The sequence below is a fragment of the Neopsephotus bourkii genome, unplaced genomic scaffold, assembly GCF_033783945.1.
Source record: "Neopsephotus bourkii isolate Nb327-2 ecotype Australia unplaced genomic scaffold, CSIRO-AGI_Nbou_v1 NB_1615, whole genome shotgun sequence".
Classification (NCBI taxonomy): domain Eukaryota; kingdom Metazoa; phylum Chordata; class Aves; order Psittaciformes; family Psittacidae; genus Neopsephotus; species Neopsephotus bourkii.
The window spans coordinates 4,962,016-4,988,746 of NW_026902090.1; the positions used below are offsets into that span (position 1 = coordinate 4,962,016).

At 45.1% G+C, this 26,731-nt stretch overlaps 1 protein-coding gene across 2 annotated transcripts in view; it reads left to right on the top strand.

Moving 5' to 3' along the window:
- Window positions 1–26,731, top strand: part of MXI1 (MAX interactor 1, dimerization protein) — a 57,533-nt gene that overhangs the window by 10,959 nt on the left and 19,843 nt on the right. For both annotated transcript variants that reach the window (XM_061372664.1, XM_061372665.1), the window contains exons 2-3: window positions 473–605; window positions 16,634–16,663. In XM_061372664.1, the coding sequence (XP_061228648.1) occupies window positions 473–605; window positions 16,634–16,663 (163 nt within the window). The remainder of the gene's footprint in view (window positions 1–472; window positions 606–16,633; window positions 16,664–26,731) is intronic.

Consider the following 26,731-nt stretch of genomic DNA (forward strand, 5'->3'; position numbering starts at 1 on the left):
GGTGGCTGAGGTGGAAGGGAGAGAGGGGGAGATTCTGGCGGATGGAAGGAAAAGTGGTGTTTGGTGTCAAAGTTTCCCACCAGGATGGTGGTGGTGGCTCTGGCTTTGCGGAGACCTCGATGGCATGATGAAATGTGCCTGGTTTGCCTAGTTCAGATAGTTCAGACAGGAGCAGAGACGAGGTGCTCTCCGGGCTGTCCTGTTTTGATGTTTTCAGGTGTTTTAAGTGGCGCTGTCCTTCCTGCAAGGTTGGCAGAGCCTATGTATTCCCCTTCCTCTTTTCTGCACCTCCCAGTCCGCTTCCCTGTGAATACATCATCAGTAATTTCCCTGAGCTGTTGTGGTTAAGGGCCTCCCCAGCCTGACTGATGGGGCAGTGGTGAGGCCTGCCTGCTGCTGACTGCTGGTTTTTTCCTCTTTCTTTTGGTTAATAACCTTTTTTTTTATGCCCTGCCTGTTGATTCTCATGCAGAGTGCGAACATGGCTATGCCTCAGCCTTCCCCTCTGTTCCAAGCCCTGGACTACAAGACCCAAAGCCCACGCGGAGGCTGAGCCGGGCAAGAAAACACAGCGGCAGTGGCAGCAATGCAAGTCTTGCCAACAGGTACGATGTGGGCAGGAACACGTGGGATGCAGGGATGATGAAGCTGGAGAAGAAAGCTGGAGGCAGAGGAGAGAAACTTACCCTGTGGGGAAAAGGGGAAGAATCTGAGGGGGAGTTCAGAGCTGGGAGACACAAATACAGTGTCCATTCTAGGTCTGTGGCACTGAGAGCAGAGGGGACACAGGGGAGCTCTATCTGAAGTGGTACTGTCACCTGTCTCTGTGCCAAGGCTCAGATGCTGCAGAGGGAAAGGGAATAGGGAGATCTGCTCATAGGGCTGAGGGAGGAGGTAGGCAGTAGCTACACCCATTATACACAGCTGATGTCTTTCCAACCCAGAAGTCACTGCTTTTAAGGGATAGTATGTGTGCAGCCTGAGTGCACTGGGATTGTAATGACAGGCATGATTTGAAGCAAGAAAATGATATTTTGAAATGGATCCCCTACAAGAAACGGGAGAGAGGGAGATGGCTGGCTGCTATGTACAACATGTTAAAAATTCAGTTCAGGAAAACGAAGCTGTCTTTCACTCTGCCTTTCAGGGCAGCGGGGTTTCCCAGCTTTCTGATTGCTGGGTAATTGTAGAACTCCATGTTTTGACAGTTCTCTTATTATACGGTATTTCTTGGTTTCTTAAATCTTGAAGAGACAACAAGGTTAAGCCTGTCACTTGGTGCTGTGATAGAATCTGCCTCTCCCCTCTTTTTCTTGTTCTTTTTGTTTTCTTTCACTTCATTCTGTAGAATTGTTCAGACTTTGTTGAGACCTTCTGGGATAGAGAAACTTCAGAAACAGAAAGTATAATTTTGAAAATGTAATTGCAAGCTTGCTTTTACTGCAGCAGGGCTTGTGCAGTCCATAAAATAGTGGCAGGTGGCTCAGGTGATTAAAGCTTTCTTAAGGCCATTGGGAAGTGCCTGTAAAGGCCTAAGGGAAAGGTGCCTTTGCTTGCAGTGATTCTGCTTCAGCAGCATTTGATAATAAAGGTTCTTTGAAGTGATGTTAGGACACCTTGCTGTGGGGCGGTTTTCTTCATCAGGATCAGCATATCCTGAGCTTTTTGTGTGCTGTGTGTTTATATTTACTTCCATCCTTCATCCAGCCTCTCCTGATCTCAGAACAGCTGTAGTCATTTACTTTTTCCCGTGAACCAAAGTCCTGAATCCCAGTGACTCTGTGTTGGGGAATTCTGGCAAATGCTGAATTGAGATACACATTTTCCTCCTCTAGGTTTCTCACGTACTATTTTTCCATCCCACACCTCTTTCTCTCAAAGGCCTTTGTCATGGCAACCTGCCCTTCTCCAGAGCGGGGCTGGAAGCACATCCCCCTCAGGAGCTCCTTAGCATGGAATCCAGCAACTTGTAGGCTGGAGAGGGGTGCAGAACACTCCCTGTCCCTGGGGCCTGGGTGCTCTCATGGGGCACCTTTCTGTGTTGAGACCAGCTCACTGGGCTTACAGAGCTGAATATATTGATATGGGGAGAAAGGCAAGAGAAGCAGAAAAGATACTTTCTAGTGTTACTTAAAACTGTTATTATTCATGTAATACTGAGCCCAAATAGATTATTTGGAGTGAGATTGTTACCCAGTGTGGTGCCTCCCATGCTTGTTTCTGCCTCAGGGAGTGACCCAACGCCAGGTCTCCTCCAGACAGAGGCCAGAGTGGGTCTTTTGGGGAGCTCAGATCTTATAGGCACAGTTGGAAATGGAAGTTTCTTTTAGCACAAGTCGTAGCAGCTTGCACTTGCTGTAGGAGATGGCAGGCCTTCCAGATGGCTGCAGTGCCGGGAAGTGACAACTGTGAAGTTCAGGGTGCCTCCAAATTCACTGCAGTGTGTTTTGTGTGATGCTGAGTATAGCATCAGCCTTGTTTAAGGAAGGCTCTGTATCATCCCTTCCTGTTAAAATCAAAGGGACAATTCAGTAAGTTCTGTCTAGTGGAGTTTGAATGGATTTTGAATTAAACATCAAGCCTTGATGAGCGGTAAAACTTACATTTCATGTGTGGACAAGAGATTTTCTTAGATTGCTTTTGTCTCCAAATGTTTAATTTTGAGCATAACAGAGAAATTATGCATTTAGATTTTGTGCAGATCTTGTCATTTAAAGGTCTGTAAAAATGTCTCTTGATCAACCTTGCAAAGCAGGGTTGTTTTCTTTTTCTTCTTTACTTATACATTTTTACAAGTCAACATGTGTGCATTGCTGTTGGTCTTTATTGAACCAAATAATCCATGATTATGTGGTTCAGCGTATTTACAGAGCCTGGATGCTGTGTAATTCATAGTTTAAATCGAAGTATTTCCCTTCAGAATTTGCAGCCCAGACATGGGCTCTATGCTGTCATGTCATGAATACGCAGAGAAGTTCTGAGGAGCAGGCAGCCCAGCTCTGGATGGCAGTGGCAGAGCAAATCTTATTCTTATAGAATGTAATGGTCTCCCAGTCCCAGCAAAATAGTTCTATTTTCTACCCTGAACAGGGGTGTGCAGATAGGAGGGAAAACATTGCTTCAGTATTTCTCATTTTCATGATGCATTTTTAAGGGGGATATTTTATCTCAGTCATGCAGCTGGCAGCAGATACGATGCAGAGGGCTTCCCCTCTGCAATCCTCCGGACATTATCTGTAGGGATGTGCAGTGTTTTACATGGGTATTTTCAAGACCTCATGTTGCAATCTGAGAGTTAAAACCTGACTATATTTAAAACTATGCAGTCTTGTTTTAATCAGGGGTATTTAGGTACTGAAACTGACCCACCTGCAAAAATATGTGGAGAATTGCAGTCTTTGTGACCTGGAGTTCATAAGAAACACAGGAAACTTTTTGTTTTAAATCCCCTATAGCACACAGCTAAAAGCAAAACCACAAGCAGCTCAGTTAGCCAACTTTTATCTTATTAGTATTTAATTTTGTCACTTTTTTTCATTTGTTCTTGACAAAAATGTCTTCTGTTTTTTTGGACTGGGATGAAAAATGAACAGGGATTTATTGTAACATACAGGATCACTGATTTAATGTTCAGTCCTTCTGAAGACGTTTGTGGGGCAGAAGCTGAACTCTGTAAACTTCCTGGAGAAGTGAAGTAGCCCGTGCTGGGAGTACAGTTCTGTGGGCACATCACATCAATGTCACTGGAAGCTGCTCTTAGGGACCCTCTATGTGCAGTTCTAAATAGACCCAGTGATTTGAAAGGTTCATTATAGTTAGTTAGGATTAGACTGGTTTGATATTTATACATTTTGGAAAATAATTGAGAAGACTTTTTAATCAATTTAAATCGTTGTGTCAGCAGGAAATAAAATGAACAGCAGGGAGGCAAAATGATCCCCCCCCTTCATACAGTCAGTTTAATGAAGTTAAGATTTATAACAGGATCTGAAATTACGTTGCAATATTAGATTGTCCTTTGTGTTTTGTTTTTATTTAGCCTCTCAGGCATGCAGAAAAGCCTGTTAGTTTTTGGCCTGATCCTGGGGAAATGCCAGGCACCCCCCCAGCAGCATTAGGAGCCCTCAGCTCTCCCGGGAGGCCTGTGTTAAGGGCACTCAAAGAATCTATTGCTCAGTCCCATGGGGGAGGGTTTGATCTCTGTCCAGTTTCTTTTTCCTTTCACTTTCCTCTCTTCCCATTATCCTCCCTTGTGTTTGAGGCTACTTCCCAAAGGCCTTTCAAACAACTGCAGCCCAGTAGCAGGTTGGAAGCAGCAGCTGTAATGGGCATGGTAAGGCATTTTGGACACGGTATCTTGCACATTTGGGTGTCTGGGTTTCTCTGCTCTTCTGGCTATTCTAGTGATGCAGCTCATTTTCTCTGTCATTGCACTCTCTTCTGCTACATCTGAAACTTCTTTTACATGCTTCTAAATCCCATCACTTGGTTTTGTGCTTAATCTTCTCTGCAGCCCTCCACTCTCGTAACCTTTGAAGCTGTTTTTTGAGGGTAGGAGTGGGCTTTAAGCTTAATTTGCTCACAGTGTCCCTGAGCAAGGATTGAGGGGGCAGGTAGGCTTGCATTAGGTGCCTCATGTGATGGCTTCATGTGCCACAGGCTCACTAACAGGGATGCAGAAGCTGAGAGGATGTAGCTTCTGTCGCTAGGTGCAAGTCAACCTTGGCTGGCTGGTGCATGAGAAAGCCTGATTTCCCAGAGCAGCAGTTCTGTACAGCTGTACCTCACTGTGCAGAGGAGGAGTAAGGGGGTTGCTGAGCACTTGCTTCAGCATGGTTTTAAATATATTATGTCTTTTTCTGTCAGAGGAGATTCCCTTCCCCCCCATTGCTCTGATGGCTGAGCACCTGCCAGTTCTCAGTCCTTCCTACAGCCTCTGGAGTTAAGACAGTGCTGATTTCACTGGGGGAGAGGAGGCACAGGGGCCTGTGTCTCGTGTCAGAGATTCCTGAAGAAGCGAGTTGCTCTGTCAGCCCCTGTTCGTCTACTGTTCTGCACAAAGCCCCTTACCCCTTTCTTCCCATCCCAGAGATCTGGTCTCAGGCTTTTTGTTGACAGCTTTGCTGCTTCCTTCCCTGTATCAGTTGTTATTTGTTTCTGGGTGGTACTTGGTTTATTTGCTGTTGAGTGCTTTTTCTTTTTTTTCAACTACTTGCACTCATACTGGATCACACCTTACTCCACAGCTACTGGGAGCTGAGTTTTGACTCGCTGTGTGTAAGTGGGTTAGAATCTGACCCTTGTGTAATATGCTGGGAATAGAGACTGCTTTTTGTCTCAAGTCTTGTAGTGCCAGGGAGCTTTATTGATGGCTCAGGACTTGGCCTTGCTTCATGGAGTACAAATACCACATGTGTAAACCAGAGAAGGGATGAGATTTGCTGTGCCATGTTTTGACTTATGCCACATTTTGATAAATGGGATTACTATGTGGAATCTTCATGCTGCTGTTGAAATTTTGGCTAAAAAGAGTTGGAGATGGGACCTTATCTTCCAGGAGAGAGCAGTATATGAATATGCTAGTTAATTTTTCAAGAAAGGAAAACTGGACATGGCTGAGCTGTTAAGGATTGAATCCTACTGTCCTGCAGGTTTGTACTGGAATACAGTTGATCAGAGCAGGTTGGCAGGAAGGGCTGCAACTCAACACTGTTCAGCCTCTGCACATCCCATCTGCCCATTTGATATAATTTGCCCCAGTGCAATTTGCAAGCGTAGACAAGCAAGTCAGAGTGATGCTGGGGTTTCTGTACCTGCTGGCAATAAGTTGTGCCTTTCCTTGTCTCTGCTGATCTGCATCAGAAGCTGAGATCCTGCCAACAATTTGGGAAGAAAAAAGTACCTCATGGAGGTGAGGTTTTGTATGCAGCATCTTCTCAGTGATACTTGGCTTTGCAGTACGACTGGCAGCTTACCAGACAAAACACAAAAAGTGAGGGTGAACCCAGCAAATGGCATGAGAAGCATAAACCCTGGAGAGGAATGAGGCCTCCAAAAGTGCTGGGGCTGATGTAGCAGTTTCTATGGGGGATCCCACATTGTTCCCCTTTGTTACCCTCTTTATTTTACATCCCTCCAAGAAAGATAATCCTGCAGAGCTGCAGTTTCTGCTTTCTTTTGTGTATTAGCACCATAGCCATCCATAGGGAGATCTGCGTGACAGGGAGTCTATGCAAAACCCATGATGCTGGGATGAATTTATACTTTGATACCTTCAGCAGGTGTAAAATGTAATTTGTGGTCTCTTTAGACTGTCTGAATTGTGCCTTTATATAAACTAGAAGCAAGGCCAGCTGTTGATGTTGATGTGACTTAGCTATAACTCACCACTGCAGTATCACTGTGCTGTGGATTGTCACTTTGTGTGACTGAAGGGTCTTGATCCCTTTGTCCTCCCAGATTTGGGGGCCTCCTCTCCAGGAGCATGATGTTTTTCAGCAGTGAGACTGTTAGTCAGGGCTTTTGCTTTACATGTTGCAGCACTGTACCCAGGTAGAGCTGTGCTGCAGCTGATGTGGGCTGGTTTGCATCACTGATAGCAGATAGCAGTGCTGGTGCAGTGACAAGAAACTTCACGTTTTAGTTCTTCAGTTGTTAGCCTCAGCTCCCAGAGAGATTTGTTGCTCTGGGGTTGTGGGGAGGATATTTGGGCTAAATCCGGTCATCTGTTCCTAGAATTCCCTCATTTTCTATCCCCATTATATTCAGTGTACAGTCAATTCTCTGGTTTAAATAGTATTCCTTATTTGTCAGGTGTTCTGTTGGTTTCATTTTCCACTCTGACCATGTTTGTATCTTCTCTGTGTAATGCCTCATCCACAACATCTGCAGGGGTTTATCCTTCATGCTTTTGTTTAACCTGACCTGACCTGCTACTTGACAGTGTATTGGTTGTCAGCTGTATGTTGTTTCCTTCTGGTCCCCTGTTTGTAGATAAGACTGACTCTTTCCTTTCTTGCTCCTGGTTGAGCTTTTAAATCCATTTCTCTTTCACACCCAACCAGACCAGTTGGTGTCATGCTGCTGAGTTAATTGTCTTGCTCATTGGAGTTCCTGCTGTTGATCAGCTCCTGATCCCTCCTGACAAACTTCTGTCCAAATTCAAAGACTGTCTGCTGTTTGTTCTCCTCTTGGGAGTGTTAGCTCCTACTGCCTACCCCTTCTGAACCAACAAAGATAGGACTTGTTTTTGTTGACTTATTTTGGGCTCTCTTGATCAGAGGCAGTGCACTTGGCTGGCCTTTGCCTGCATCTCTTCTCTATGAGACACTGCCTTGTTGATCAGCTCAGAGGGAACAGGCCTGCTTTTTCCATCCTGCTGGATATATTCCCATCTCTTATTTCTGTGCTCCCTACTGTACTTCCATTCTCTGATATAAAAGTGATTTCACTTCAGTTCTGTTGCTGTATGAATCCAGTTTGAAGTAGCCTAGATGATTTCCAGCATTATCTCAATTACTTGTTTATACTTTCCTGCTTGCTCCTGTGACAAACAGACATGTGAACTGAGAGCAGTTCTTTTGCCTCAGTTTTGATTAAAGTTCCTCTGGATAAAATGGTCACTTATTTTCTGAACTCTTCTCATTTATCTCTTTCCATCTGTTACACCATCAAGAAGGGAAAAGTTATACGAAGGGACAGATGACATTGGGATTGTTGTTGAGACTATTACTCCAGTGGTCATTGCCCAGAAGCTTGGGCAGCTGTAAAGCAATGTATAGATGTGGTCAGGTAGTATGGCACCAGTTCTGGTTTGCTTTTAACAGTTAGGCTACAAACTGCAACAGTTCATGAACAGCTTCATAAGTAGCGTGGCCATCTGGGAACAGTGGGAGGTAGCCACCTCACTGCGTTTGTGTTAGTTGCTGCTGTTTGTGAGCCAGAGCTGTAAGAACAGAAGAAATTTGAGTTCTTCCACTTTTCTCAGCCTTCCCAGATGCTTGATGAGTACGGCCCTGTTGACAGACTACAACCACAGACATGTGGGTTCTTTTCCTTGTTTTCTTACAGTCTGTATGAGCTTTTGTGCCTCAGTTTCCCTAACAGAATGTATAGCTAACAGTACTGTTGCTGTGTTTTCCTGTTTTCAAGTATATTTGCCCTCCCTTCATCGCCAGGTGCAGTATTGCAGCAATATCATTGTAACATGAGAGATAACTAGCAAGTCTAAATAGGAGCGAAGAAAGTCTGGCCTGGCCCACAGCCATACAAATGCCATCAGTTTCTTTTCAAACAAAGTGCATTTCAGTCAGGTGGTGTTTACTCAGAAAGCCTCCTTTTCCCCAGTGCATCTGAAGGCAGTTTCTTTAGGTCAAAAGATGCATGTTGAAGGGAAGTATGTGTTCCCCAAACAGACTGCTGCTCCGCAGATGACATTGGTAGGGCTATTTCTGGATATGACCATCTTCCTCGAAAGGGTAATGTAATGTGTGGGACGAAGCATGGTATAGGGCAGAGGGGTGGCATGCTGGGCCCTTGGATCGTTTCCCAAGTCTGTTGCCGAAAGGCTGCAAGATCCGGGCACGTCAGATGACCTACATGGGTCCTACCATCTGTACATTACATGGTTTCCACCATCTGTACATTGGGGTAATGCACACACTTTTCTAATCCTGTTTTCAGGAAGCAGAATCAGTGTTCTGGAGCTTGTGGCTGTTTGAAAGAAGATGAGACTTAGGATCCTATGTTTTTTAGGTAGATTTGAAAATTGACTCCTGTGTCTTTATCCTCTCTTGTGAGTTACTGTGATCTCTCTGCCATGCAGGCACCAGCAACTGCGATAGTGGTTTTGGTGTGGCCTTGGAAGAGAGTGAGTTGCTGACCATGCAGTGAGACTTGTGGAGCCTGCTGGAAGTCAGCGGGCAGGGACTGCATAGAGCTTCCTGCAGCATCGGGTCCCACCCTGCTCTGTAATACACTTGAATATTCAACACAGAAAACTTTGTTAGCAGAGATATTAAGGCGTTAGCAGGGGCTAGATGAAGTGTGTGCCTCATTTTACTTAATTCATTCGTGTTGTTTCAAATTACTTGTTTATGATGTTCATGTAAGGAGGTTTGTGTAGGGTGGCACTTGGGAGAGACCTGGAGGACAGCGCATACCTGACACTAGTGTGAGGAAGTGTCTGTATTTTGCTTTTCTCATTGTGTGCCATGCTCTTCTCTGTTCATGGAGGAGCTTGGAGGTGAAGCCACCTGATGTTGGTCCTCACCAGGTTGTGAAAAACATGGTTTTGTCAATGTATTAGGAAAAAGGAAAGTCAGGAATCTGTCTACAAGAAGTTAACTCACATCATGGATCATAGACAGAAAGCTTGCTTTGATGAAGACAAAGAATATACCTTTTCCTGACCTGTAAGAATCTACCTGAATTTGGCCAAGTTCTAAGTCATTATAGAAGATGGGTGCTGCACCTCCAAGGGAGGTGGGGTAGGGTGTCTGTGCTGAAATGGTGAAGATACATACATCAGACTTTGTGTCTGAACTGTGTGCAGGAGCCCCTTCTGGTGTGGTTACTGTGGGCAGGAAGGGGATGGTTTCTGTAGGGCCTTTGCTCACCTGTCACAGAAGTTAGAAGGCAGATGAATAGAGCAGTGAATGGAGCAGCACACTGGAGAACCTGCTTCACTCATGGCCTTTGTCAGCAGCCCTGTGTGCATTCAGCAAGTACCTTTTACTCTGACTTGTTACAGGAAACCCACAAATAGTATATTCCTGGTATTGTGACTTTTTTCCTCCAAGAAATGAGCCTGGGATCTGAGCTTTGGAAGTGCTGATGATGCACAGCCACAAGGGTTCACCAGTGGGAGCTGTGCTTTGAACATGCAAAGTGGCCCAGAAAACCAGGCCCTTGGGGGTCTGGAGGCACTCAAAGGGACGAGAAGCTGCAACTCTGATCTCCCTGTTCATTAGCTTCCAATTTGGAAAGCGAGGATGCTTGACAACAAACGTGCTTGTGAACTGCCTGGCTGCTGCTCTGGGTGAGCCTCTCGAGAAGCCTGGAAGGAAACCACCGGTTCTGTATTCAGAGCAGGGCTTGGCTTGAGGCCACACGTTGAACAATGAGGAGAAAACAAAATATTGAATAGCTGCTTGTTCAGCAAACCCAGTTCCTCTTGGCCGTGCAGGGCCCTTTGTGAAAGGAGTGTATGACATGGGACAGTTTTCCCTTAGCACTTGGGGCTGGGACAGCCTCTGCAAACAGGGTCTCGGGTGGGACAGGAGAAGGCACGCTTGCTCCCAGCCTGTACAGTGGGAGGGGAGCCAGCTGGGAACCTCTGTGCTGGCCCCAGATTGCAGCAGTGAATGCAAAGCAGCATTCTTGCTGTTGTGTGGCCTGGCTTGGAAAACACTTCCCTTGCAGAGAGCTACCTTGTGCTGCTTAATGGGCTGTTGGTCTGGTTTGAGGGAGTCCAGCTCTGGAGGTGGGAGACACTCACGGTGTTCGGCAAGGAGGAGCTGTCTTCCTGCGCTTTCCTCCCTTGTGCTGAAAAAATGGAACATGCACCAACAGAACAGTGTGCTTTGTTTGGGACTGCAGCTGCAGTTCCTTCCCCACCTGAGGGTTATGCCTGATGTGTCTGTCACATTGGTTTTATCAGTAAACTAAGTACTTTGCCCTTGGCTCCCAGTTTAGGTTCTTCTCTGGCACCTCATGCAGTGGTGCCTGAGAGTAGGGTTGGGTCACTTGGCAGACTGCGCAGAGCATGAGGGTTGTTGGTTTTTTTTCCCTATTTCAGCTTACAGTAATTATGTAGCTTGTCTTTGACCCAACAACACATGATGATGTGTCGACACATCACGATGACACAAATGTCCTTATTAGACATCTCTGGGATGCCTGAGAACAGCAACCCACTGATGCAAGCTGTGTTCTGGGGTTCAAGGAACCCAAGATAAGTACTGTGCTCTGCTACAGAGTTCTTCTGTGACCTTGGGAAAATCACTTGGAATTTGTGTTGGTGTTATTTCCCTGCATTAAAAGTTAGGGAAGAGTTAATTTCTGAAGTATTGTCAACAGAAATAATGATTATGAGGAACAGGTACCAAACTGAGAGGGGCTTTATAAGTACTGTAGGTGGCTTTGGAGACATTTACTTCTTTAAGGGATGTGTGCAATGCAGCTTTAGAGGTGCTTTTTGCCTGAGTGTTGCAGGAGGCTTTCAGGTCACTACGCAAGCCCAGGGGCAGGTGGCTTCCTGCACTTGCGAACCACACGAAGGAGCTCTTTCCCCCTCATAGAGCTGAAAACAGACTGTGGAGCCATTCCTCCTTTTCCAAAGATGAACAAACATGAACAGGTGCCAGTAATGCTATGTCCCGTTCTCTGCTGGAGACAGAGAATGTGAACTTTGGAAAGGGTCTGGCTTGATCCTGGGAAAACAGCTTTGATCAGAGCCCTGGGAGGAATCTGATACCATGTCCATCTCAGAGTGACAGAAAAACTAGCCAGAGTTTGGGGCCAGGTTAATCTGGTGCATCGCCATTGACGTCAGTGAGAAGGTGAAACAGTCTGTTCTGTCTCCTCACTTCTGCTCCTTATGGAGAGGCATTTATTCTGGACCTTGAGACCAAACAGTGTGGGGGCATCACGGGGTGGTGATGACTAAGATAACTTTTGTCTTTAGTATTGCTTGGAAGGAAGCATTCTGTTAGACTTACTGATATGCAAGGCTGAGGTGAAGCACCTGTTAGACTTGAGGCTGGTGGGTGCAAAGGGCATAAGGACAGCAGCAGCAGCACTTCTGCTCAAGCTGTGCCATCTCCTGTTCAGCTGAATCCCACCCCTTACTGTAGGAGCTCTTGGCAGTGTTGATCAAGCACCATAAGCTGCAGTGCTCCCAACCAGGGCTCCTGTGTAGCCCTCTGAGAGCCAGGCTTCTGGTACTGCCAAAGATGAGGTGGTTTAGAAACTCAGGCCTTCAGCTTCTCCATCTGTGGAAGCTTACACAGCTATCGTTTGTCTTATTGTTGGGCTGAAAGCCTCCTGTGCTGTTACTGGTGGAGCTTCTTCACAGGCTTCCCAGTCTAAGGCTTGTGCAGTTGGTTTTGTATTCTACTCATGGTGTTGAACTACTGCTACTTGAAACCCTGGCAAGACACTGAGACTCTTCACCCAATAAGTTTTTTTTTGTGGACACAGGTGGATTGAAAATGGAAAATAGCTATTGGTCACCCTTCCTTTTCATTTATTCTGTTTTGCCACTCAGCTGCTTCCAGTAGGAGTCATTTCTGAGGAAGAAGTTGCATGAAGGAGAGGGCAGTAATGTAGTTCACTGGTTCCAGAAGAGTGGGTTGATCTCGGCTTGGGGAGTCGAAGAAGGCATTTCCTGCAGGGGAATTTGGTAGCCAAGTGAATGAGTATCGGCAGCGCCAGAAGGTGGGAAAGGGCTGTAGGAAAAGAACGAGACTGTATGTGGTGTGATGATGCATAAGCAGCAGAGATGACTGAACCTGAGTGAAGAAAGACAGAAAGCAGTTGGCCTGGTCTGTAGGTGATTCAGGTAACTGTGCCTTAGTTTGCACAAGCTGATGGAATATTTCTTTCCTGATTAATCTCTTGTTAAAGCAGAATGGGATGAGTGAATTTGGAGGAGAAGCATTGGCTCTCTGTTGGCATTGAGGACATGTATTGGAAGAGGTCATTGGAAGTGGTCATTTTTATTCTCACTGACCCCTTTACGTGGGGGCAGTACTTACGGGCAACAGCATCTCCTGAGCTGCTGGTATCTCTGTTGTGATGGAGCTCTTGGAGTCTGGTTCCTCTGGAGCTGGGAGCTGGTGCCAGGTAGAGACAGGAGGGTGACCAGATACAAGGAGATGACATGGTCATTGGGTCTGGATGCCATCTGTGTGTCACGTACTACAAGAAGCCTGGATTGCTGTGCTTCCACAATAGGAAGCAGTAAGCTCACTGAAAAGTCAAACCAGAATGCAGATGCACTGCAAATGCATTCGTGAGGCTGTTTATCAATATTAAATGTGTAAACCAGAAAGGTCAGCAGTGTTTAATGTCATGTGGCAGCTCCATGATTTTAATTACAGTGAAAAACCCAATGACAAATGAATTCAGTGCCCCTGTTCCTCCCTGCTGCAGTTTGTTTTGTTGGCTTACCTGTGCTCTGGGAAAGTTTGACTGGATCAGCTATGGTAGGAGATTTTATTTATGGAAAATGGGATAAAGGGACAAATCGCTTACTATGTTTGACTCACTGGGGAATTCATTGTAGCTTAATGTTTCAAGAGCACCTTGTTACAGTGCTCGATAGCAAGGTTGCAGGCAGAATCACAGCAAGTACTGCAAAAGGCTTGTTGCATCTGGCCTTAAATTAGAGTGACTGACAGTTGGTGCCTCCCTGTTCGTTCCTATTTTATATGCAGTTGCAGGTATCTGGGATAAAGAGGGATAAACTTCAGTTTCTTTGCTTTCAGGTTCTTGTTATTTAAAATCAGGGCTGCTCTCTTGGTTTTGTTGTTTGCTTGGCTCCTTTACATTCAGCTTCTAAAACTCTTCCTTGATCTTTTCCCAAGCTGTTCTCAAAATGCACTCAGCAGGATCTTTCTCCTCATATAACATTCCTTCAGTTTTTAGCAGTAGTTAATCACTTTGGGTGTTTAAAATTTATTGTTAAAGAACTGCCTGCTGTAGAAACCTGACTTTTAAATGAGAACCCTGCAGACGGTTTGTGCTTGAGCTCCTTTTCTTGCAGCTGAGGACCAGTACATGTGCTGGGGCTTCTTTTCCTCTCTGAACGTGTCCATACCTGTGTGGCTGTGGTTTCAGCTTTGCAGGTGGGGGCAAGGTCTTGCCTGCCCTGTCTGGGTATCTGAGTTCCTCTGGCTTGTAGTTCATTCTCAACAGCAGTGCCCTTATGTCACTGGGTGACACAGGCTGTGGCTGACTATCCACAGCAGCAAAGCACTGTCAGACTGAATGTGTCCATTCCTTGCTGTTGTAGAGGCAGCATTACAGGTAACCCTGAAATGTTCCCTGAGTGCTGCAACAGTTTATAGCTATGCTGTTCATCTTGTACCCATCAAAAAGCTGGCTGTGGCAAATAAGGGTAGAGCTTTGGTTTCAGTCTGGTGATACTCTGGAGGTTCTCAGCTGATGATAAGCTCAGCTGAGTTAAAGAGGTCCAGTTACATGTGTTTCTGTGCCTATTTAAAAGATACTTCTTTTCCTGAATGTAGTATCAATAGAGGTTCCTGTACTTTTTCCACTTCACTGGCAGCACTGCCCTTGTTTAACTCCAAATAAATCTTAGTAACATGTGCAGCCCAAAGACGAGGGGAGAAAATTAATCTCTAGATCAGGAGCTACAGAAAATGAAATGAATTATGAACAGAAGAGGGAGGGTTGTTTTTTTCCCCTGTATCTATTGTTCAAGCAAAGGGAAACTGGCACAGAAGAGTCAGTGATTGGTGGTAGTGGTTTGGGGTTTTTCTCTAAATTTAAATGAAAGGAAAAATTAAAACTTTTCTAGATTGCCCCAGTAAGACCAAGCAAAGCATAAGCAGGTAAGAGAAGTAACATCCCTGTAGGATTCATCCAGCATTGCTGAGATTCTTCCTTTTACATTCAGCTTCAGTGGAAAAGTGGTGGTGGGGCAGTTGGGGTTTGGTTTTTTCCTTGCCACAGATATGGTTAAAAGTCACAGCATAAATTTCCTGACTTGGTTAAAAGCCTGTGACCCCTCTCAGTTGTCTTGTTCATCAGACGGCAGATAGGTAATAAAGAGTCTCCTGTGTGAGAGGAGTGGGGAGAACCTGCTGGTTTAATTTTATTCACAGCAGTGGGCCAAACTTTGTTCTTTCGGTGCTGGTCTTGATAATTGGCTCGATATAATATAGGAATTCAAGGCATTACATAGCTCTGGCTTCATGACAGCTAATGGCATAGCCAAGAAGAGGGCAGTTTCCTGCAGGAACTTACAGTAACTAAACCAATGAGCATGTTCCAGAGAACATACAGGCAGTGGTTTCAACAGGCCTCAGCTCAGCCTTGGTGACTTAATTTGTGTCCAGATTGCCTGGACAAATGGATTTTGCTGGTTTAGACTCCATGGGGGGTATGGGTTTGATCTGGGAGACTTTCTGGACTTAGTATTATGTTCATGTTTCTGACTGCTGGGAAGCAGAATTAAGGAAGGTGTCCTCTCCTTTTGGGAGGGAACAAGTTTCCTTAGCTTTAGGGGTTTGTTCGTATGTGCCCTGCCTTTACAGTATCCCAAATCCTGCTGTGCCCAGACATACGGCACCGTTTTGTTTTACCTCTGGCCACCTGCAGCTCTCAGCCACAGCTAAAACTCATTTACCTTGTTTTTCACAGACATCCTCGGCTTTATTCCTTGTCTTCAATGAGGTTCTGACACCTGTTAAGTGCTCCTCCTCCCTTTTTTTGGAGAAGAATTTAATTATGACAGGGTTTCCCTTGGAGCATATCCTCCATTCAGTTCCCTAATTGTAGAAGTCTCTGTGGGATTCTCCAGATGGGGGATAGAGGATAATCTTCTCAGAGCTCCGGAAGAAATACGATGCCAAATTACAGAAAATAGATCCTTTTTATTAAGCTCTTGGGCTCCTTTTATTTTAAGGTGACCTTCTGTTAAAGAGAAATGTTGGATAAATGGCTATCTTTTTTAAATAATCCTCAACAACTTTACCTGGGTTACTAACAACATCCTTAGATTAGGAATCCTGAAAGGATTTAAGCTTTGGCCACTCATACTGCCATCACGGGGGCAATGAATGAGCGGAATGAACTCACCGGTTTCCCTTTGGTTTTAGTTGGTCTCATTTTTCCAGCTGTGAACTCTAAGGGAGTTTGCTTGGTGTGGCAGGTAGGTATAAAGACAAAGCCCTCTCCTTTGTCGTGGTCACAGGGCCGCTTGATGGGTCACTCACTTCCCTGTGAGCTGGTGCTGTGGCAGTGCAGTTTCAACCCCTCAGGGGTTTCCAGGCATCCTAAAAATGCTACTCAGTAGCACTGATGTTTGCAAACACAGCAGTGCTGCTGTCCTGGTCAAATACTGCCCCAATCTGGTTCTTTTAAGTTTGCTAGATCTAGTGTGTGACTGCTGAAGGGCTCTAGGGGTTGTCCTCACAGAGCAAATGCAGCAGGAAGGCTCCCATGTATTTGATGTGCTCCATGAGCTCCTGTGTTAACAGCCGATACCAAGAGTTTTACACGGTGAATGGAGAAGCAAAAGCATAAAGAAACACAACAACAGCCCTGTAGTGAGTTGGTGGGAGAGCCAGAAACAGTCTGGAAATGGCTGACTCTGGTCCCCTCTTCCCATAATTGTCTCTCTGAGATTTTGGGTGCATTTAAGTCTCTAGGGAGCACTTTCTGTAGCACCAGTAGAAGTGCCAGCTTTGCACATAGCAGATTAATACCGGAGGGGAAGGATCTTGTCTGCAGGGAGGCTGAGGTTATAGCTGTAGATCTGAACATATGTAGTTGCTTGGCTTTAGGCTGGATGTGCCACAGGGGATGTGTACAGCTTGCAGCAATTGAACTTTGATGCTGAGAGGTCAGAGGTGGCTAATCCAAATTTTTGTTTGTCTTCCAGGTCTACGCACAATGAACTAGAAAAGAATCGGTGAGTAGCTGCTGAGCTGGATTCTGAGTGTGATGTGCTTTAACCTTACACATGCAGGTGCTGCTTGGTCAGCTTAGGCAGCTGTGAATGGCCACACTGCATCTTGTCCTCTTAAAAGTCGGGGGGAAGACACAAAAGGATCTGAAAAAGAAGCCTTGGTTTTGGTTGTTTTTATTTCCCTCTGAAAAGGCAAGAAGTGACCCAGTTTTGTGACTAATCTGTATGCAGAGTAAATACTCTGTTCTTCTCCTGATACAGTGAAATCTGATTGGGGCACTTTCCATGCATGAGGTTGCTACGGAATCAGGTTTCTTGGGCCCTGGGTAACACGTGTTACCATGAACCGAAGGGCAGAGCTCTGTGCTCTATACCCTCTCCCTGCTACCCCTCCACTGGCTGTGACAGTCACTGTGTGCAGGAGGAAAATACCATTGTCCAGAGGCTTGGAGGTCCTGTGGAGACTCTTTTCCAACCTTTTTTAGGATTGTGCCTGTTTATCCTTGAATCTGAAGTTCTAGCAAGCCTTGCAGTTTTGTTACTTGGCTGGCTCTGCTCTATGACTCAACCCTTTTGTAACAGGAGTTAAAGTAAGATAAATACCATTGAGACAAGGGGAGCTAGTTCACACACAGATCAGATTATTGCCTTCTATTCAGGATGCTATAGTTAAGGTTGTGGCAGGGTTTCCATTATAAACTTATCTTGGCTCTTCTGTGGGATTTTAGGGGGGCTGAGTGGGGGTGTCTGTGGTTTTTGTGCCTGCTGGAACAAAGGCATTTCTCTGGCCAGCTGCTGCTATGAAGAAACCCCCAGGGTGGGAAAGCTGTTTAAATAGGTTGATTGCCTCCTCTTCCCTCTTAGCAGCCATCATTTAACAAGGGTTGCGAGGACTGTCCCCAACAAGGGATGGACAAAGATACACAAAGGCTTCAAGCCATGCGGGTATCTCCATTCAGACAAGATCTTTGCATTTATCTTCCAGGGAGTCAGAGCTGAGTGCTTCATGCATCATGTTGCCCTCAGTTTTGCACATGTGCCTCCTCCAAGGCAGCAGCAGCTCTGGGAAGCAGCTCTGCCTTTGCATGGTGTGGATTGTTTCTTTCAGGCTGTGTTTCTACTTCCTGATAGCTTTGAGGGTCTACAGAGTTGTCATGGTCCTGTCTTTCCAGGGAGGTTTTTTGTTTAGGTTATGTTGCTCCCCAAGTCTCAACCTTTGCAGTCCTAAATTAAGCAGTGCTGAGAACTGTTGGCTCCTGGGTTTTCCAGTGCTCTTTACAGTTTTATTTACCAATGAGGGAAAGAAAATGCAGTGCTTGGGGCTGACCCAGCACGGAGGGTGCTTTTTTCTCCATGACAACAGTAAGCCGTCACTAATTCTCAGTGTGCTTATTTGCATGTCTAATTGTTACTGCAAATGCTGCTTGCCCTCAGTGCAGCTTTAGAGCAGAGCTGTCTCTATCTTTCCCTGTACCAACCTGGTCCTCTCACACTGCCCAGGTTTGCTTGGGTATGTGACCATTTTTTTTCTGCCCTGAGGCTTGTGGCACAGGCAGTGAAGCTTCAAACTGTGTGGGTGAGATGTTGGCAGCTTGAGTTACATATGTATTGTCCAGCTAGGGACTGGCAGGTATTGATGGGTTTAGGATATGTCTGATAGCAGCTAGCTGTGTGAGCTGAGCTGCCTTGATTCTGTGTCCTTAACTGAGGGCAGTAATACTACCTGGGGTGGGGATATCATTAGAATTTACTACTGTCCAGCACTTTGTTATATATGTTACTAGTGAGAGGGGTATTACTACTTGTGCTTCCCCTTCTGCCACTGTTTTCTGAATGTTGACAAGCTCTTTGCTTGCTATGAATTAGTCTTTGTATTACAGTAGGTATAATCTCTTTCTCTTCCTTTCCTTCCATCTCAGTTATGCTCCCTAGTCCCCACCTGCTCCAGGCTGAAGTCTCCTAACCATCAGTCTCCTCAGCAAGGTCTTTTCTCCAGGGCTTCCCATTCCAAGTCACTGTATTCCAGGTCTGTGTGTCAGACATGGTTTTACAAGCCCTTGGTTTTCATCCTTCTGGGAAGGGCACACATGTGATCACATTGGGTGGTCTGTCCAGGCAAACTGCTGTATCTGGGATATTTGTTTAGGAGCACGCTGCTTCTGGTTTGGGATTGTCTGTCTCTTAATGCAGGTGCTGTGGCCTGATCAGCTACACACCTCTGCAAAGCCAGCTAGGCCCTGCCATGGCTGTGCTGTGGTTGCAGTGGTTATTACCAACAATTTGGACAGGGAGTTTCATATTGGAAGCATTTACTGTCAAACTCCAAGCAGTGTTTCTGAGCTGAGGGGATTGCTTCCCAGTTAGATTTTCACCATGTTTTATTTGCTGTATCGTTAAGTTTGTCAGTGTCTCCAGACTTAACTGTTGCAAAGATAAAAGCCTTGATAGTAATGGCTTTGTGGCTGGCAGGTGCTCATTTCCCCTATTATTTGAGATTATTCCTTTTGAACCTCACTGTTATCTCCATTATTGACACACACTGTAATTTTCAAAATTGTCCACTATTAGGTCTCTGACTCTGGTTTTTCCCTTCTTGTCTGTGAACAGCAGCCTGCTTATGTTCAGTTCAATTTGGTTTTAACCCATTCAACAGTTACACAGAGTTTCTTTCAAACACTAGCAAGAGAATAGCAAAAAACCAATTGCTCCCCTCCTCCTTCCTGAATGTGTTATTTAACTCGCCCTCAATATTGCAGAGCTGCTGACGTTTCAATGTAGCATGATTAAGAATCTTGTGCCCCTTTGATGTTGATAAGTAACTAAAAACGTATTAAAAAACCTAAAGCCATGTTTTAAGCTCTCCTCTTTTTCTTGGTCTTGAAACATTTCATGAACACTCCAGCGGTTCTGCTAAGGAGCTGTTTGATTTGGTACCAAATATTAGCTCTTAATATTTAAGTGACTTCACTTTCTGCTTTGATTTGTTGGGGTTTTTTTTGTTAATCTGAAAAGATTGCAGTGACATTTATATAAGGGGCTTTGTTTGATTTATAAAAGATTAAAGTTAATTTATAGTTATTATCTGTCATTAATCCTCATACTGGAAAATTGTTTGCGTTTTTTATTTAATGGATATGTGTTTTGGTTTATCTCTACCCAGGATGAGTCAGAGCATGTATTTAAACAAGAAAACAGCATTTTGCTTCTCATCTGCTGCAAGGCCATAACTAAAACAATACTTTGGAGTCCTTTAACAGGCCCAACAAAAAACTGCTTTGTAAGCAACGCCGCATCACTTTATAAAAGAAAACATGATAAAGCAAGTGACTGAAAGATGAACTTTGGTAGTGTCATATATTCTTTAAAAAGGATAATAAAATTCAGGCTTAAGTTAAATGGTGTGTGTTACACAGATAGCAGAATGAACTGTTGTCTGTGAACATTTCAGGCACACGCCAGTTCTGGAAGGATGTGGTCAGTGTGCTGTTAAGTCACTGCGATGACTTCCCTGTTGCTCTGTGAAGTGGCAGTTCTGGTAGACCAACGTAGTGGTATTATCTGTCAGAGAAATTACATCTCCTGATAGAACAAGAAGGATGTTTAGAAAGCTATTGGTCAGATTAAAAAGAAATAGTGACATGAATGTTTTTCTGTATATCCTCAATTTATCTATTTGGTTTTGGTGGTGATTGCACTGTAATACAGCAAAAGGAAGGAAAACAATGCTGAGTAATTGGGTAAAGAATGAGTTATTAGAACATCAATTTTCTTATGGTAACAATAATTTAGTTCAAACAATTGAGAGATCTGAAGAGGGAAAGAGACCTTGGGAGAATCACTGGAATATGAGCTTCTGAAGATACCACAGAACCTGTGTCTCTGCAAAACCACCTCGTTTAAAATGACAAAGGACAAAGTCCAAATGAGACAAAACTTTTAGACCAAATTGCTAAAGAGTTGTGTTTAATGTAAAAGCACAGAGTGAAGTGGTGCAATATCCTCTCTGGTGTCTTTTGAGGTGATCAGAAACAAAGTGAAGGCAAAACACATCATAGTGAGTACTGTGGTTTTCAGCCTTTCTGACTCTTACCGGGATCCCTTGCCTATCTTTTGTGATCTCTTTAACGTGAGAGGCTGTTTATTGCACTGTTTCTCTCAGATGGTTTCTCATGCAGTGCTGAGGTAGCATATTTTAGGTAGCAGATGAGATAAAGGAAAAACCCTACTGAAACCCTACATTTAGGAGAAAACCATGACCTGGGTCAGCTTGCACTGAAACGTGGGGCCTTCTGAGGCTCTGCAGCACAGTTTGGTTCTGGTTTTGCAGAACAGGGACTTCAGTGTGTCTGTTAACAAAGTGCAAGAGGAGAAGGAGGGGAAAGCATTTAACATTGAGCACTTAAATAATGCAGACATGCTATCTAGGCTGGGAAAGATAGAGGGAAGGGAAATGAAAGTATAGTGAATCCTTGCTACTCTGAATAGACATGGATAATTGTGCTTTTGTAGTGCTGTATATACTTGCCAAGGCAGTCTGATCAGTGTTTGTCTTGAACCAACTAATCAATGTGGTGTTGAGTTCAGTGCTATTTATCAGGAGAGCTGAAACAAGGAACTAATCCAGTAAATTTCATTTGTTCTCTGGAGTGGGCTTTGTTTTCATGTTAGCTTCATGTAGCAAACATTGACAGTACATATTGTTTTCCTCATTAATAACACTTGGAACCTGTGGTGTTCCCTGCAGTCAAACCACGTCCGAGAGAGCTGAGCATGCATCTTTCTTTGACTCATCCAAAGGTCAGAGCATGCACTGATCCAACTGATCGTTGTGGGATTTCTAGCTAAATCTCCTATCTTCATGGCCAGTGTGGATGAAGAGCCGGAGGTAGCTAGCTGTCTTTAACTCTGTTGCTGTCATGACAGATGCCTCTGTTTTCAGCTGGGACTAATAGTTTTCAGCAGAGCTGAAGTGTGTTCTACTTCAGGAGATGTGGATAACTTATTCCACTGCTGTGCCTGGTTTTCCTTAACCTGGAGAGAAGTGTGTAGTTTATGAAGTAAGGCTGTCAGAGAGATCTTTCTGGATACATTCAGGCCCAGTCTTCACTGTTGTGTATCAGCCTGCCTTTTGCTATACTGTCATTATTTCTTTGCATTGCTCTGACAACTCACCGGTTGGATGCTGTAAAACTGGGATCAGGATCCCTGGCTGACGTGCCTCCTTGTGCAGAAGCAGCATTTTGATTCGCTTACAATGAAAAGCCTGCAGAGGCTTGCTTTCACAGTGGCTGGGCAGCAGAAGACTTTGAACTCTAAGTAAAACTGCTGCAAAGGGACATTTAGTCTCCATGCCAAAATATGAAGGAAACAAAATGATCCTCATTTTGTTGAAGCCCTTTAGTACTGCTCATACTGCAATGTCTAGTTTCAATATGATTATCTTTTTTTAATTCAAAGTGGTGCAGTGAAGAATGAATGCATGCCTGCCTGCCTTTCTGCTTCCAGACCTCCTCTGCACCTCCCTTATGAATCCAATAGCAGTTGGAGAAAGAAGAGGAAAAAGAACAATACTACTATTTTGGATATACTGTCACAAAGCAAAGATTTTTATTTCAACAGTGTTGAATTGAACTTGCACAATAATATCTCTGTTATAAGCCAGCTTTCAGAAACAGATAGTTATCACCAAGACCTTCTCAACTAAGATGTGTTTTAGAGCCACTTTCTGATGCATTTTTTTCCTATAGTGTAGAAAGAACTGTCAGTGCAATCTGCTTGGCCTTGCCATAACAGTCTGATGCTGAGAATCCTTTTGTCATCTGGCCTTCCAGAAGGGAGACTTCAGAGGAAACCCACATCTTGGAAAGAAGCATGCTCTGCAGTCAGGTTTCCCCACTTACTGGCTTAGTTCTTGCATTCAGTATCCTGTGCTTAGCATTTCCAGAGTGGTGAATAGAAGAGGTATCAAATGGTGCATTACTGGCTATTTACTGCTTTCAGGGAGCCAGGAGGGGGTCTGGTAGCTGCTATGGATGCGGAATGAAAGCAGTCCTGTGTACTTAGGTGGTATCTGATTTGGAGCGCGGCATTGCCACTTTTGGGTCTTGAATCTCTTCCCAAACTTGCATCCTCAAATTTCTATTTGGGTGTGTTGGTGCAGTTTTCTTTCAGGCTGAACCCTCTGTATGTTTATGGCTATCCTGAGAAAAACAATAAAGACTGGGCAACTCCCCTCTGCAGTCACTGAAACTGGACTGGGGAAGAATCTGGCCCCAGGTAGGAAGGCAAGCATTTGGCTTTCCTAGCTCAGTTTTCACTCACGTCAGGGCTCTGTATCCCTCCCAAATGCATCTCTGGAGACTCTGCAGGCTTTTTGTTCTTTGTCTTTTCCTGGGGTGCTGTTTGAAGTGCTGAGAGCCTGAAATTCTGATGCAACAACTTTTCTTGTTCAAGTGTCTAACATTGCTCATGGGCCTGAAAGTGTTGCTAGCTAAAAGCCACTTGGGGAGTTTCTGCCTTGGAGAAGCTGAGGTAATAAGAATATAATTTTTGAGACAGATTACCTGTTAACTACAAGTTTCAGGACTTTGTACTCTTGGGGCAGAAGTTGGAGTTGTGTGTGCTGATCTGTAACTCTATCTGATATGCATGTTGAGGGTACTATAGGAACATAGCCCATGTAGGCTTGTGGTAACCAAAGGAAACTCACTGTGGGATAGGAATTGTAGGCAAAAAACTTTCTTGTTCTTTCTGCATGTAGCTGTTTTTTTACCAAAGTATCATGGCTCCAAGAATCTATAACCTTATGGTATGTCAATCAGGGATGGGAGCAGTACGACACCTCCATTTAACAGGTGAGGGGCAGAAACACATGGATCCACTGCCTGGAGGAATAGGCATGTGGGAACAAGCTTGCATCGACCTACTCCTTTGCTTCATTGATCCGTATCTCCAGCCAGTTGCTTGCTTTTTCTCTCCTTCACACAAGTGTCTCCTGTATCCCACCTTTGCTTCCTTTAAATCTTCATGCTCACTCTTTGCATCCCCCTCAGTGTCCTCCCTGTCAGTGTTGCCCAGGGCCAGGAGGTGCTGCATGATGCTGTCTTGCTGGCCTCACACCTTCTCCCATCTGAAAAGAAAGGAGGGCACAAAGTGGAATGTACCTTTGGCTTCTGTGGGTGGCTGGGGGGGGCTTGGTGCAGTATGGTCTAGCCTGTTGTTTAGGGTGCTGTGGTGAGTAGCACAAGTGTGTACCAGATGCCCATAGCCTTGTCTGGGCTTCGTCTTGCATTTGCTGTGGCTGTTGCCTGGCTGCAAATGGTGCTGGTCACCCCAAGTAGTTTGCATAGCTGTGGGCAAAGAGACCAGGCAGGTTTCCTCCCAGAAGTGCATGTGACAACCATAAAACAATTAAATGGGCAATGTGCAACCAAGGGTCAGGAATTCTCCTCCCATGAAGCCACTGTGTAACGTGGACAGGGCTAAGTCAGGGCCATGGCAGAATATAGCAGTTGATGGTGTCATTTACTTGCCTCTCATTGGGAGTTTGAATGTGTGTAGAGGTGCAGATTATCTCTGCCTGGTGCTCTTTGTGTTTGCTCTTTGGTAAATCCTTCCAGCGTCTTTGAAAACTGGAGTATCCCCTTCTCAGAGGTGACACTTGAGTCTGTCAGATGCAGGCTGAATTCTCATATAAAGGTTTTGGATTTGGCCCAGTCTGGAAGAATGCAGAGGACTCCCTGGATTCCAGAGCAGTGGATGAGTCAGCTCTTCTGCCTGATGTTCCATGAAAAAAAAATGAAGGGCTGTCTTTTGAAGGTATCCTTTATGTGTACATTGCTGCCAGAGCATCACTTCCCATTATCTGTGTAATGAGATTTTCTGTCCCTGTGCCTGTTAATTACTTACCTTTGAGAGAGCATTCATAAAGCAACACGACTTAGGAAAAATAAAAAGCTTTTGCAAAGGAAGGCTGCTTTTTGCTCCTGTTTTTTTGCTCAGGAGTTTGAGTACCTCCAGACTCAAAAGGAAGGGATTGCCATGAATGGAGGATTTCACAAATAGTATGCTCAGCTCACAGAAGGTGTGGCAGGAAAGGAGGTGTAGCAGTTACGCAGTGTTACATCTTGTATAAGGGTTTCTGCCCAGGAAAGGCTGAGGGAAAGGAGGCATAACAGAAACTGATACAGAAAGGCACTGAAACCTCCAGTGGAAACAGGACATGAGCTTGAAGAGCAGCATTCCTTTCATGGCAAATGGTATCAGCGGGTTCATGCATGGTCCAGGCTGATAACAGTTTGTCTGATATGGGTGTGGTTTTTGTCAGGGTAGGTAGTAAACAGCTGCACAGAACTTAGTCATGCTTATAAAGTCAAATGCAGGCTGCTGTCTCCCAGTTGGCTGGTTCCTGAGCTAGGGTGGAATATCTGAAAGCATCTGAATCATTTAGAACCACAGCTCTTAATGGTTCTCAGATGGATACTTGCTCCTTCAGTTGGCCTGTAGTTGCTCCTCCCTGGTTGTCTCTACAGTGCTGTAGTTATGTCATGTGGAGAGTAGTGCCAAGGGTCCCTGTACTAAACCTTGCTGTCCAGGATAGTGAATAATGCAACAACGAAGGGAAGACATTCAGTAGCCACTGTTCTTCATGTGAATGAGTGTATTTGTAGAGGAAGGGCATGGACAAGGTGAAAGCTGGCATAGCCACGAACGCTTCAGAGGGAATATGTGGAAAGCAAAAGGAAGTTGATGCTGAACTCAATTCTGCTGCTTATTTGTATATGGGTAGATCTCCCTGTGAACAGCCCAGGAAAGAAAAGGAACAGAACAGGATGGTTCAGAGGTGAGATCAGCCCTGAGGAGCTCACTGTGGCTGTCCCTAGCCTTGAAGAAGAGCTGGGTCAGCCAAGACTGTCTTAGGACCTCAAAACAGGCAGCTGCCAGCAATTCCATCTGCTTCCACAGTGTGTGCCTCTGCTCTTCCCACTCAGGGCTGGACTGTGCAGGAGGGATTGCTCTGACTATCCCAGGAAGTTCTCCACATTTTCTTCCCAGGAGGGACTTTCCAAACGTAGTGAAAGACACAACCTGTTGAACTTGGGGTAATTCCCTGTAATTCCACATGTCTAAAGCCCAGAACTTAGATGGAAAGTGCCCTGCTCCTTCTGGAAACTCAGTGAAATTCTTCAGATGAGTTATTCTGAAAGGGGGAGCAGGGTAGCAGGTTTGTTGCAGAAATCAGAGGCTAAAAAGAGGTTGCTTTATATCTCCCGTGTCTTTCATACCCACTTATTTGGCCTTGTTCCTTTGGGTGAGCTGAGTTGCCCAGGCAGACTTTGCCCAGCTGCATGGGAATCTTCCACACAGCTCAGAAAATACCACTCATTAGCCACACTTCGGTAATGTCAAGAGGCTGAACGTGGGGTGAGCGCTCACATTTGCACAGATGCACACAGTTACGTGCAAGTGCACACAAAGAGCTTGCAGTTAAAACCTACATGCCCGTCTCTTTAACAGAGGAAGACAGCCCCAGCTGTGTATACAGCTTTGTGTTTCCCTTTGATCTGTGTTTGTTTCCAGTGTTCCTCACAGACTGGATCCTGGCACTCCTCAGAGCTGCCTGCTCTCTTCCATGTTTGCAGCTGCATAACTGCATCCACAGAAGCCTGCTGGGGAGACTGGAGTGTAACTGGTTTCAGCAGCTTTGGGTGGGGGTTTGTCTTTCCTGCAACCCATCTTGTTTACTTTCTGCCGTCCTTTCCTCCCCAGCCCACACCACATGGGACTGTTTCATTCTGCTAGTGGAAACTCTGCCTTGCAGATGCCTCAGAATCCTCCCTTTCACGTTGCCTCCCGGCTCCCACACAAGTGGCATTGCTGCCCTTTTACAGCTCCATGCATTAGCTACAGCTGCCACTCTGGAGCAGATCTTTTGCTCTGTCACCAGGGTCAGAGCTCAGAGAGGCAAAATTCCCATTCGCTTTCCAGAGACTGGGCATGCTGCCCCTGCAGCTGGCTTGGGCCCTGTGCCCAAGGGAGAGCAAGAAACTGTACTCTGCACACTTAGGATGT